We start from the raw sequence: 14,107 nt of genomic DNA on the forward strand, positions 1-14,107 counted from the left end.
GATTATTACTTAAAATTATACATTTGATAGATCCATCATTCCTCATGCGAAATATTAAAAAGTATTCACATAATACAGTTTGACCATATTTAAGGAGTGTGCTAGACAATAAATTAAACCTAAAACTATATATTTTAGCTTCAATCGTGTACAGAATATAAAACAGCTTATGAATGTAAGATTTTTGATATTCCGTTACAGTGTATTTTATAACGTGTGAAATTAAACAACACTTTCGCAAGTTTTTTAGGCATCTATAGATTAAAAATAAATACAATACTACACTTACACCGTGGCTTGAAACTATAGAATATGAATAAAAACTTTGTATAAAAATATGCATTTTTTCTATAAATAAAAATACAATATGGACTATACAGGCGGTTTCCTTACTATGAAGTGACGAATTTATATACCTCCAAAAACCTTAGTCAGGTCTGCTTCTGATCGAATCCTTATCGCAGTTGTACCGGATTGTTGCCGGGCGTATATTCGCCCATCTCGCGTCCAGACATAACGCCAATGCAGTCGATTACCTTCTTCTCGTGCTTTTCGAAAAATTTGCCTGTTCGTTCTCGTTAAGCGTTCGTTCAGATAAAGTCTTCGGATAGGGCCTGGAATCATTAAATTCGTTGTATCTAGACCTCGGCGTACACGAGCACTTTTTAATAGCTGGTCCCGTAATGAACGCCGCGTGAGACGAACGGACACTGCACGCGAGGATGGTCCAGGATCTCCGGGACTTTTTGAACGCGGTGGGCCAACACGATGAATATTTACAACGTCGTTCTCGCTCACCACAACGCCCAATTTAGTGCCGATGAGAGTTAATACATGAGTTAAATTTTCATTTTCACATTCGGGTAATCCACTGATTTCAATATCTGTCATGAGTAATTCTTGATCTCTATCATTTAATTGAGTTTTTAATAACGCTACCGTATCCGATAAATCTGTGCCCTCTGACAAACAATATGCTGCACGCTGTTCCTCCAGCATGGATACCTTTTGTTCAACAGTATCCAACCTCAACGATAGACTTTCAACAGTTTCGAAAAGCTTATTCATTCTGGTGGATAAGTTGGAAATTCCCGCTTTAACTTCTCCTATTTCCTGTCCCATTTCAGTACGAAATTTCTTTAATTCTTCCAAAACATCTAAATTCAAATAATCTATGGGCGATGATGAACATCCTTTTACAGGAGTTTCGGTATTGTCCCGACGCGGAGCTTTGCTCACGCACGCCGGACATAACCAGTCAGGGGGACATCGTGCAGATTTAGGAAGCTTTACGCATACCTTATCATAGAAGCCAGAACAATCACTACATTTTACGCCATCTGTTGGTGACGTAAACTTTCCACACGCAGTACACTTTTTCATTCTATTGACTGTTTATTGTTTAACTATAAATGTGACTAGATGGCGCTGTATTGTATCTGTTCCGTGTTCGTGCTCAGATATAATGCGAAATATATTTATTTCCTCGTCACTCAAGAAAAATTATCTTTATAAATATTCTTATTCAATATTTATTTTTCTTAATATATAATTTGTAATTTTTTATCGTTTATTATCTTTGGTTTTGTTACCGAGAATAACACATAAAAAAATTACAGGGTAGATTAAAGAATTAGCTAAGCACTTACAAGTTTGTGTTGTTTTCGTGCCGCTACGTGCTTTGTGAATTGTGAATTATATTTCATAAGCACAAAAATAAGTTATATGACGATTGGAACACTTTTTCACGTACAATTATTATTAAATAGTATTTTTAATACAGTTTGAAAGCACAGGTAAGCAAGCTGTTTGACAGTCGAAACTCAAGTCAATTCCACCTCGCAGTCACGTCACGCCATTCTTAAATAAGCATGGAATTCTCAAGCTAAAGGCAAGGCGCCAATTGCATCTGGCGTCTCTTATGTTTGGGATCATCAAGACCCGTACGCCCATTTACCTTTATGAAAAGTTAAACTGGACAACCAATAGTCGGGATGTTGCGTGCAGAAGTTGCGCTCAGCCACTTATTATTCCTCAGCATAGATCGACTACTTTTAGAGGCAGCTTCCGCTATGCAGCATCAAAAATATGGAACGACTTGCCCCCACCGATTAGGTTATTGGTTAATATTAACACGTTCAAGAAACACCTTAAAAACTACTTGATCGATGAGCAGCGTAGGATAAGCTAGTGTCCAGTTTCTGTTTCTGTTTTCGTGTTCTGTTCTTTCACTGAATTTTATTATTATATTTGATATGTTTGTAGCTTTGGACAATGTTCTTTATTTTAGGCCTGCGTGTAATTTAATATGATGTATAATGTAATGTATATATGTACCTATATCTGTTTTATTGTATTATTTTATTATATTACTTTATAATTATATGTGATATTTATATATATGATTTTCATACACTCAAAATGCACTACTTACTTATTATAAACACTATTTTAATTATTATTATCATTGCGTCGTCTCACGTCCGTGAGTCGGATCTTAAAGGGATCTTGTTGAAAACCAGCGCCAGGCATAATATGCCTGGCACATGCTGAACTTGGTCCTTTTTGGCGATACGGGGGCACTTTCATATTACATTGATTTATTTTTTGTTTTATTTTATTATTGTTTTCCATTTCTTTTTTGTATGTTTTTGTTTTGCTTTTATTAATGTTTTGTGATGATTGTGTCTTACTGATTGCCGAATAAACGTATTTTCTTTCTTTCTTTCTTTCTTTCTTACTGTGGGACTAGGTCGACTTGTGTAATAATGTCCTATAATATTTATTTATTTATTTATTTTATTAGTAAGACCGTATAGATATAATTTTCAGTAATTATTTATATCTATATATTATATTTGTTCATATATTATCAGGTCAGGTCTAACAGTATACCACTGTACTACGTCAACACAGAATCCGTTCCGTTGGACGATGCTCGACTCTATTGTGAGCGAAATGCTGCATAATTATCCTTTGAAAAGCGCTGTTTGGTAAGTTTTAATACTAGTGGTCCGCCCCGGCTTCGCCCGTGGTACATATTTCGCAATAAAAGGTAGCCGATGATCTTTCTCAGGGTCTAAAGATTGTCTGTACCTTTCATCAAAATCGGTCCGGTAGTTTATGCGTGAAAACCATACATACATACATACATACAAACTTTTCCTCTTTATAATATTAGTATAGATGAAACCCGTTTCGCGTTGTCACGGCATCACGTGTGAATTGCTGAACCGATTTCGATAATTCTTTAAAAAAAAATTTATGTTTGTGGAATTCCAAGGATGGTTCTTATGTAGAGAAAGCGTAAATATGTACCACGGGCGAAGCCGGGGCGGACCGCTAGTATTTAATATCTTTATATGTTACTAGCTTTCCGCCCGCGGCTTTGTCTAAAACCTAATAAATTATATACCAAAACCTTCTTGAATCACTCTATCTATTAAAAAAATCGCATCAAAATCCGTTGCGTAGTTTTAAAGATTTAAGCATACATAGGGACATAGGGACAGAGAAAGCGACTTTGTTTTATACTATGTAGTGATGTTGACTTTTACAGATTTTATTCACTTTATACACTTATCAAGGATCTATGTATATAATAATAATTTCATAAGTTTAAGTGTATTGAAGTGAAACTTCTTTAGGCGCATTGAGAGTAAAATTTCAATGTCGCGTCATGGCAATACCGTCACGTCATGGAATACGGCGACGATTTTGCTATCTTTGAATCTTACCAAAGAAGTTTCACTTCTGACACGGCACTTTTTAAACTATATTTATGTTTTTTCCAGGTACCCGCATTTACAATTCGTGCCGTCGCTGTTTCTTTTCCGAATTTCGGCCATTTTTGTCCATTTTATCCCGGCTATTTTATTAGACACTATATTACGTATCACTGGAGCAAGGCCTATGTAAGTATTTATATTTCTAAGTAATAACTAAATAAATAAATATTTCAGGACAATTTTCACACACGGCACAATCTGATCCCATACTAAGCTTTCGCTTGTGTTATGGAAACCAGATGGCTGATAAACATACATATATAATTTTTAAATAAATTTTATATAGATAATTAACACCCAGACACAGAGCAAACATCTATGTTCATCACACAAATATTTGCCCCGGGTGGGAATCGAACCCACGACCTAGCTGGCTTGGAATGCAGGGCCACTACCTACCAAGCCAACCGGCCAGTCGATATAACTAGCTATGCCCCGCGGTTTCACCTGGTGTGAGGTTTTTTCGTTACGGAATTTTTACGTTCGGTCGCCGCGTTCAGTCTGAGATAAAAGCTATGCAATAGCTTAAAAAAAAGAAATGCAAAAACAGAGAAAAAGACAAAAGCTTTTGCTGTTTAATATCTTTATATATTACTAGCTTACCGCCCGCGGCTTCGCCCGCTTTGTCTAAAACCTAATTAATCATACAGGGCTACTTGTAAAACACCAGCAACCTCGTAGGACAAGATAGCTAACATCATAAGTAACAACATTTGTTCTACGACTTTTCATATTTTGTTAGATTTTATTTTCATACAATAATAAATAATCATTTAAGTTTCCGTTTGAATATTAGGGACAGAGAAAGCGACCCGCTATGCCCCGCGGTTTCACCTGCATTACTCCGCTCCTGTTGGTCGTAGCGTGATAATATATAGCCTGTAGCCTTCCTCGATAAATGGGCTATCTAACACTGAAAGAATTTTTCAAATCACACCAGTAGTTCCCGAGATTAGTGCGTTCAAATAAACAAACACACTCTTCAGCGTTATAGTTTATTTATTTATTTATTACATATATGTATTTCAGGTAACAGACAATAAATTGTACAGACCCATAAAATAAATATGTACCTTACAGACTAACATACATATTATAATAATTTATAATTTTATAACTAAAACTAATAATATATTAAGCACTACACACAATTATAATATTAGTATAGATAATTTAATATTTTTTCAGATTATTCCGTCTTCACAAAAACGTATGGAACTCATTGAGTCGATTGGAAAAGTTCATTTTCACGGAATGGCGTTTTCATAATCCTAACACGAGGCAATTGGCCACGGAGTTGAATAAAACTGACGAACAGACGTTTTTCATTAATATTGGTACTATATATGTGAGTATTAATTAATTTATATTTAACTAGCTTACCGCCCGCGGCTTCGCCCGCTTTGACTTAAACCCAATAAATTATATACTAAAACCTTCCTCTTGAATCACTATCTATTTTTAAAAAAAAAACCGCATCAAAATCCGTTGCGTAGTTTGAAAGATTTAAGCATACAAAGGGACATAGGGACAGAGAAAGTGACTTTGTTTTATACTATGTAGTGATAATATTATAATTAACAAAAAAAGGAATAAATACATTTTTTATTGTTGAAGGCATTATTTATGTATTCACAATTAATAAATTGAGGTAAAAAAGATATTGCCTTCTTTAGAAAAAAACAACACGTACATTTCATTTTTATAAACATTTTTCTATTAATAAAATAATTTTTTTAACATTTACACTTTTTATTAGTAAAATTAAATAATAACGAAACAAAACAGCTTCACCCCTTTTCTTTTATAGACAAGAATATATATCAACATGAACCTAGGCTCATTTTGATCATATTTTTTCAAATTTTAATAAGTATTTTAATGTATTTTTCAGTGGATCGAATATTTCGTAAACTTACATTTAGGAGTGAGGAAATATTTGAACAAGGAAAGTGAAAAAACTATGCCGGCTGCAAAAACTAAGGATCAAATGTAAGATATTTTGATTAATTTATCTTTTACTAGCTGTGCCGCGCGGTTTTACCCGCATTGCTTCGCTCCTGTTGGTCTTAGCGTGATGATATATAGCCTATAGCCTTCCTCGATAAATGGGCTATCTAACACTGAAATAATTTTTCAAATCGGACCAGTAGTTTCTGAGATTAGCGCGGTCAAACAAACTACACTTATCAACGATCGGTGATAATACAATAATTGCATGACTTTATCATACTAAAGTGTTTTCGAAGTGAAACTTCATTAGGAGCGTTGAGAATAAAATTTCAAGGTAGCGTCATGGCTATACCGTCACGTCATTAAGTAAGGTGACGATATTGTATCTTTGAATCTTGGCAAAGAAGTTTCACTTCTGACACGTTTGCACACACGCTTTTTTTTTAACTATATTTTTTTTGTTTCAGATTAAAATTCGTCCATATTGTTTGGCAAATTCTGGTTATTTTCTTAGTTTGGTTTATTATTTCAAAATTATTGGGTTTGACGCTGCTTCAATCATTTTGGGCTCCACCTATTGTATACTTTTTGTATACACTTTTATAATAATTTTTAAGTATACATAATAATTAATAATATATTTTATGGTAATTTTTATAAGTATGTATTAAAAAAAAATTTTGAACAAATTTTTTCGGTCAATATATGTTAGGCTTATTGAAAAAATTGTATTTCATGTAAAAGGGCATTTTTTAATTTTTAATTGTTTATTTTCTGCTTTAATATTACTTGAAACTTTAATAGGTTAAAAAAAATAAAAATATATATATGAATAAATTGATATTATTGAATCTCAAATGTCAAGTTTAAAATTCAAAATTTTGAATTTGATTTGAATTTTGAATTCGAATTTCTCAAATGTCTTTAAAATATGTATGAATGTATTGATATTATTGAATCTCAATGTAATATTGATTTTTTTATTATAAGTGTTATATTATTATTAATTTGCGTCCACAAGCTTTACTTATTATTGCATTTTACACATTAGTATGAAAATACGTATTTTTCGAGATTGTATACTAAAATTGTATTTTTTAGAATTTTTACATTTATTTTTGTATGAACTTTTGTATCTTGAAATATTAGTATTTTAATAAATTAATTTTTATGAAAGTTGTATTTCATTATTTGTATGTTAATGTAGTTGTAATATGCCTAAATTTTATTTTTAATATGTATATATTTCTATAACAGCGGCCATGAATTTTTAAAAAATTCTGTTAATTTATTTTCCATACAAACTTGTATTTATCTATAAACCGCATGAAAATCGGATCATCCGATCGCACCTTTTTTATATTTTAATTCATGGTTGCTGTTACAGAAATATGTAAAAAAATATACACATGTTTGTAATGATAAATTTTATAACTGGTTTTAATTCGAAAATAAGAAAAAAGCTTTGAATTAAATTATAAGATCAATTTATTACTTTGTATTTCTTTCACTTATGTATTGGTGAAATATTGTTAACTTTAAAGTTATGGGTTAAGTTATAACTTATATTATGTAACTTATGGGTGAAGTGACATTCCAATGACATAAGTAATAAATAAAATGTGAATAATTTTATATTGTTGTTTTATTTTTTATCCATAATACATAATATTATTATATAATACTAGCTGACCCAACACACGTTGTCATGTCTTAGTAATGAATATGAACGGTTAACGCGTAAAGGGAACCTAATAAATAATAGCGCTATCTATTGAATACAAGCCTTCCGCCTGCGTAGTCGAAGAAAAACAAGCATAGTTCCCGTTCCCGTGGGATTTCCGGGATGAAACCTATCCTATGTGTTAAGCCAAGTTACACTTTATATGTGTGCTAAATTTCATTGTAATCGGTTCAGTAGTATTTGCGTGAAAGAGTAACAAACATACCTCCAACCTCACAAACTTTTGCTTTAATAATTTATAATATCAGTAGGATAGGATAGGATTTACTCAATCCAGTCAGTAGAATATGTGACCTAAGTAATTAGGTAAGAATCGTTTAGAGCCTTTGGGAGCTAACCGATAATAATTATCACTGTACAATAATAAACAAATAATATAAAGGGACAGAGAAAGCCACTTTGTTTTATACTATGTATGTAGTGATTATTCAATAAAACCTATCTTAATATGTATTTCGAATATCATAATCCCGAAAACGTATTAACATTTTTTCATAACCCCGCTATAATTGCAACTCCAAATTTCATTTGCCCATTTCTTCATTTTATAATTTAGTGAGTTCCAGTCGAACGAAATCTAAATGCACAAAATTCCAGATGACCCTAATCCCACAGACTAATAATAATATACTACGCTAATCCATATGCACGAAAGCCAGATTTGTAAAACACATCTCTTTAAATACAGTTAATTGATATCCAGACAATATCCAGATTTCTAAAATTCAAATAAACAATATCCAGAAAAACTAAATCTTTCCAGGGGATCGCAGTTCTAACCTAGCCTTTTTTGAGCGGGGAACCTACCGAGTCGAATTTGACACTCAAACATTTCTTTAAAACCCTAACCTAACCTACTGAATCGAAAAAGACATTTGAACTTTTCTGTAATGTGCAAATAAAACAATAAACTCAACTTACTGGCAATTTTTATTTTCAGGCGATAGTGACGATTGAATGGGAACCAAATAAAAAGATTATAAAAATTTGGTAATAGTTTATTATTTTGGAAAATTGTAACTACGATGAGAAACAAAAAAATGTACCTAATACCTATTGTGAGAATGTGGTATACCTAACAGTTATATCCGAATAATGAGAATACGGAAAACAAAAAAATACATTTAAAAAATTTGGTTTTAGTGCATCTGGAAATTGATTCATCTGGTAAATTATAAAAAGAATTTTGAAAAGTTGTTATTCATTACATTTATAGGTTAAGTTCTAACAACCGTTTTCGGGTTTTAAGATTCGGGTACCTAACAGAAATTCGAGTTATAGTTTACCGGATCTACCTATTGAATATTTACACAATCTAGTCAGCAGAATATGTAAGAATCATTTGTGCTATCAAATAATTGCGAATGCAAAATATTAGACAAATAATTTAAGAAATATAGGAACAGAGAAAGCGACTTTGTTTTATACTAATAATTATGTAGTGATTATTCAATATGTTTAAATTTATGTAATCTTATATATAAAAATGAATCGCAAAATGTGTTGGTAAGCGCATAACTCGAGAACGGCTGAACCGATTTCGATAATTCTTTTTTTATTATATTCCTTGAAGTACGAGGATGGTTCTTACGTAGAGAAAACGTAAATATGTACCACGGGCGAAGCCGGGGCGGACTGCTAGTCTTATATATAAAAATGAATCTCAAAATATGTTGGTAAGCGCATAACTCGAGAACGGCTGAACTGATTTCGATAATTCTTTTTTTATTATATTCCTTGAAGTACGAGGATGGTTTTTATGTAGAGAAAACGTAAATATGTAACCACGGGCGAAGCCGGGGCGGACCGCTAGTAACTTATAAATTAATGTTATGGGCATAATCGAGAGAGTTTTCTAATATCTCTGGAAATGAATGATGGACTGTCATTTGATCATTTGATGATTTTCAGCAGAGTTGTGTATGAGCCTACAGCTGCCTACGAAGGTTCTGAGTTGGTAGGATCATCGATATAGGTACGTGGTTATAAATAAAACGAGTTCGAACTTCTAAAAAGTAATTTATTTCTTAGACAATTAAAATTTGTTGATACTTATAGTTTTGAGATTACAGCTCATTACAACTATAGCTATACACGGAAGATAAAAAGGCGGCAAAATTTCCAAGTTTATGTCAAATTGACATTTAAACAAAAAGTGCGCCTGCACATAAATATTTATTTTTATATCCGTGTATAGCTTTAACATTAGCATTACATAAACTTACGATACAATTAATATCTAAAGAGGCAAACTATGTAACCTAATTATTGTGATGTTTTATATTTAAAGGAAAAATAACAAACGAAAAACCCTAATTGGCAATAAAAAATACTTATTGTCCTCAAAATAAAAATAATCTGAAATGTAATACTTAAAAACTATTGCATACGAAATCAATTCATTGCCAAAAAATGACAAAATTACACCAAATTATACAAATAAAATTATTTATTTCATATCGCGTTACAATAACTTACTAATTACCATATATTAATTATAAATACAAATTTGATTAAAAACTTTTCTACAATTCTACAGAATTCCTTATACTTATGGAATGTTTAAATAAAAAATTCGATAATTCAACTATTGTAGAGATAAACTACGATAACATGGCGCGCCCCTCCAAAATTCAAAACGTTTGAAAGTATTTGTGAAAGTATTTACAATGCACCACCAAGATTCACAACGCATGTGTGCGTAATGAGACGGCCGTCAAACAAAAACAAATCCACGGATTTGTTGCTCGACTAGTCACGCTCTAATCGCTCATTATTATTACTTATTAGTAATGGCGCTGCACTGACGTATTCTATGAAAACGACACGTGCGTTGTCTTGGGCGCTCGGCAACTTATGATTAGTTTAGTTGACCAACAAATCTGGACGTAAAGTACTAAAGACGAATACGTACAACTACATACAAACTCCTTCGTAAGGATGTCACTACACACATTGAAACAGTAATTTGGAGGGGCGCGCCATGTTATCGTAGTTTATCTCTACGATACTATTCAAAACATGTTGTATTGTACAAAATAATATAAAACATAAAGCACCGAAAAACACTGTAAAATAAAAATAGTGTCTTGACAAAAAATAATAATCAAGCATTTACTAAACTACAATTTTAATTTGTATATGGCAAGAAACTATACTTTTTTAGTCTATAATTTTTTGCATTTCATAAAGATGGCAATGAAATATAGGTAAAGTTTTTGAAAATGAATTGAATAAATATTTAAATCAAAAGTCTTCTTTATTATGTTTTTAGTATGAAAATTGCTGTATTCATTAGGAAATTTTTAAGATATGTATTTCTATAAATTATTATAGATTTAATTGCCTATTTTTTTAGAAATGCAAAAAATGGTGTTAAACTATGTCTGTGAGAAACTAGATACTATAAGATACTAAAATTACATTTACTGTTATTATGAGATTCTAATAGATATTATAAAAATAATTTTACTGAATACCTACAATTTATCTATAAAGGTGATTATCTATTTAGGAGTTTTTATTTACTACTTAATATAATTTGTAAGGTGATTTTTTCCCATACTTGATAAAGTGAAGTCCTGTGTCCCCTAGTGGGGTAAGGGGCAGATCTGTTTCACTGATCGATTTTCTTTAGGGACAAGTAGGTGTAGGCCTTCTGTGTCCTACCAGACCGAGACATTTTTTTTTCTTCGTCTCCACCGGGAATCGAACCCAGGACCCCTAGGTTCTACGCTCATGCGTCAACCACTGTACCAAAGAGGCGGTCAGACTTGATACCTTTGTTTAAATTAAATATGTATGTTTCAAAAGTATATAAAGGAATAACTTATTATATTACCTAAATTGTGATGAAAACTCAACAAAATGTAAATAAAAATTATAAATTAATTAAGTACATTTAAGGAATGATTGGAAATAAAAATAATACTTTGAGAGAAATCCATTATCATTATGAATTATTATTATAATATCATTAATTTATATGAGAGAATTGCAATTGTTTCATAAACTTATTTGTTATCTTATTGAAAGTTCCTCTTCTATATTTTTAACTTATGAATATTACTAGTTAGCTACTAAAAACCAATCAAAACCAACACTGAATATTGTAGGAAATCTCAAAAAAAATATATTTTCTCAGGTTTAATACATATAGTTAGTTAGGTAATTATTTTTTTATTTCATGAGGAACTAAAATACAAACAAAACTGACATCCATTCATCTCAATCTCAATAAAATAAAGCTTATCGAGTTATACCTATGTAATATAGAAGTGTCAGAAGTGAAACTTCTTTGGCAAGATTCGACTATACAAAAAACGTCGTAACTCCATGACGTGACGGTATTGTCATGACGCGACCTTGAAATTGTACTCTCAACGCGTCTAAAGAAGTTTCACTTCAAAAACAAACATCAAGCACTTTACATAATGCAACTGATGTAGCTACCACCGATTTTTAAAGCGACATAATCTGAGTTTGTTTGAACGCGCTAATCTCGGGAACTACTGTTCCGATTTGAAAAATTATTTCGGTGTTGGATAGCCCATTTATCGAGGAACGCTATATTATCTATATCATTACACTAAGACCAACAGGAGCGGAACCAAGGGTGTAAAACCGCGCGGAGCAGCTAGTATTTATATATGTAATTAATATTCCACATCAAATTATGTGTAAAAAATATATATCTTATAATATAAAAATGAATCCCAAAATGTGTTGGTAAGCGCATAACTTGAGAGCGGCTGAACCGATTTCGTTAATTCTTTTTTTATTATATTCCTTGAAGTACGAGGATGGTTCTTATGTAGAGAAAACGTAAATATGTACCACGGGCGAAGCCGGGGCGGACCGCTAGTTTTCATATAAATTAGAATTCATTAAATATAAGACAGCCATTTATATAAAAACAGACTACATAATAATCACAAAAAAAGATGTGAATTAAATATTTTAAAGTTAATTTAAATATATAATAATATGTGAACTTATACTGTCTTATCACAAAAAACTTTAGACAAGGTTTAACTTTGCGCGCGGGTTCTCTTTAATCTGGTTTTGTCGTATTTCACATAGACAACTATTAAAGTGACAGATCCCTGGTTTAAAGTTAGACTGTGTTTAAATTGTTTTGTGGTAAGACCAATAGAGAATAATAAAAATATAACAACAAACGAACCAATGTGCATATAATATTATGATGCCATTCATTTAATTTAATTGCACTTTTTGTATTCTATTTCATTCAATAAATAAATAAATTAATATTACGAAATTAATTATGCTTTGATATTATGTGTGTGTGTAGTTAAGTATATGTAAAAAATACCGTTCTTTGGATTTAGTATGAAAATGCATTGCAAAAAAAAAGCAAGAAAATGAAATAAGATACAATTAATTAATTACAAAAACAATATCTTCAAGGCATTTTATAAATTCAAACACGCATATCCAAATAAATAAATAAATATTTTAGGACAATTGTTCACGGCACGATCTGATCCCATACTAAGCTTTCGCGTGTGTTATGGAAACCAGATGGCTGATAAACATGCAAATTGTAATATTTCGCCGTTCACAAAGTTTTTAAAACTACCTATTTCTGTGTAGTTTTAAAAACAAGAACCTAATCTAACCCACCCACTTATCCAAACCAAAAATTTCTGATTACGAATTTTCGGCATATTACAAAATGCCGACCGTTTGTAAAGTGACGGACGCCGTTTGTAAACGACGAAATTCTACAATTCTCCTGCGACACATATAATTTTAAATAAATAGATAATTAACAAAAATAACAATATTATGTTCAGGACGGACACGGTGATTTTATTGCACTTATATATATTTAGTTATGGCAATCTCTGTAAATGTGAATGTTGAATTCGATGAAGTCAATCTTGTCCGGCTTCATGTAGCACAAATCCTGGAAACAAATGTATTATTGTTTAGTTTTTAATATTAAAACTGCTGAAATAAAATAAAAAAATAAATCAGTAATATTATAGCTGAAGAGTTTGTTTGTTTGAACGCGCTAATCTCAGGAACTGCTGGTCCGATTTGTAAAATTATTTCGGTGTTGGATAGCCCATTTGTCGAGGAAGGCTATATATATCATCACGCTATGGTTTTATTCAGTGAGATGCAGAAGACCTACGCAGACGTGCGCGACGGACGGTTCTTGGTTCTAAATTATAATGTATTTGTTCAGTGCTCGGCGGACAGTCACGCGGAGCGCTATAGACCGCAATCACCAAATACAAAGTTTAAAGTGCGTCACAAAATTTCGGGTCATTTGTAACAGGATGGCGGTTCTACAGGGGTCTTAAGTACGCAATGACAAAAAGAAAAATGATGGTCAGAACGCTGATACCGGATACCTTAAGATACTGTAATATAAAATATTATATCGGTATCGGTATAGGTATAGGATACTGTAATATAAAATATTACAGTATCTTAAGATAAAATATTATAGTATTTTCACCGTGTGTGACGCGCTTAACACTGTACCACTTTCGATTACGATCCGCATCGCATTGAACGACAAATTCATCCATGATGGACGTAAAACCTAGTCCGTCGCACTGAATAGGGCCTAAGACCAGCAGGAGCG

At 31.9% G+C, this 14,107-nt stretch overlaps 2 protein-coding genes across 5 annotated transcripts in view; one reads left to right on the forward strand and one right to left on the reverse strand.

Annotated features, from left to right (window-relative positions):
• LOC149895823 (putative fatty acyl-CoA reductase CG8306) overlaps positions 1-6,388 on the forward strand; it is a 52,487-nt gene extending 46,099 nt beyond the window's left edge. The window contains exons 8-12 of the mRNA XM_090118683.1: positions 2,877-2,993; positions 3,795-3,914; positions 4,977-5,136; positions 5,683-5,780; positions 6,209-6,388. Coding sequence (XP_089974809.1) covers positions 2,877-2,993; positions 3,795-3,914; positions 4,977-5,136; positions 5,683-5,780; positions 6,209-6,347 — 634 coding nt within the window. The 3' untranslated portion in view covers positions 6,348-6,388. The remainder of the gene's footprint in view (positions 1-2,876; positions 2,994-3,794; positions 3,915-4,976; positions 5,137-5,682; positions 5,781-6,208) is intronic.
• Positions 6,389-12,255: 5,867 nt separating this feature from the next.
• Positions 12,256-14,107, reverse strand: part of LOC149895825 (uncharacterized) — a 50,014-nt gene continuing 48,162 nt past the window's right edge. For all 4 annotated transcript variants that reach the window (XM_090118674.1, XM_090118676.1, XM_090118673.1 and 1 more), the window contains exon 20: positions 12,256-13,417. Coding sequence is in view for 1 of the 4 variants with exons in the window: in XM_090118676.1 (XP_089974802.1) it covers positions 13,340-13,417 (78 nt within the window). In the remaining 3 variants the exon portion in view is untranslated. The remainder of the gene's footprint in view (positions 13,418-14,107) is intronic.

The sequence above is a fragment of the Colias eurytheme genome, chromosome 30, assembly GCF_061535395.1.
Source record: "Colias eurytheme isolate Ceu_HAF_F1 chromosome 30, ilColEury1 Martin Lab GWU primary, whole genome shotgun sequence".
NCBI classification, from domain to species: Eukaryota; Metazoa; Arthropoda; class Insecta; order Lepidoptera; family Pieridae; genus Colias; species Colias eurytheme.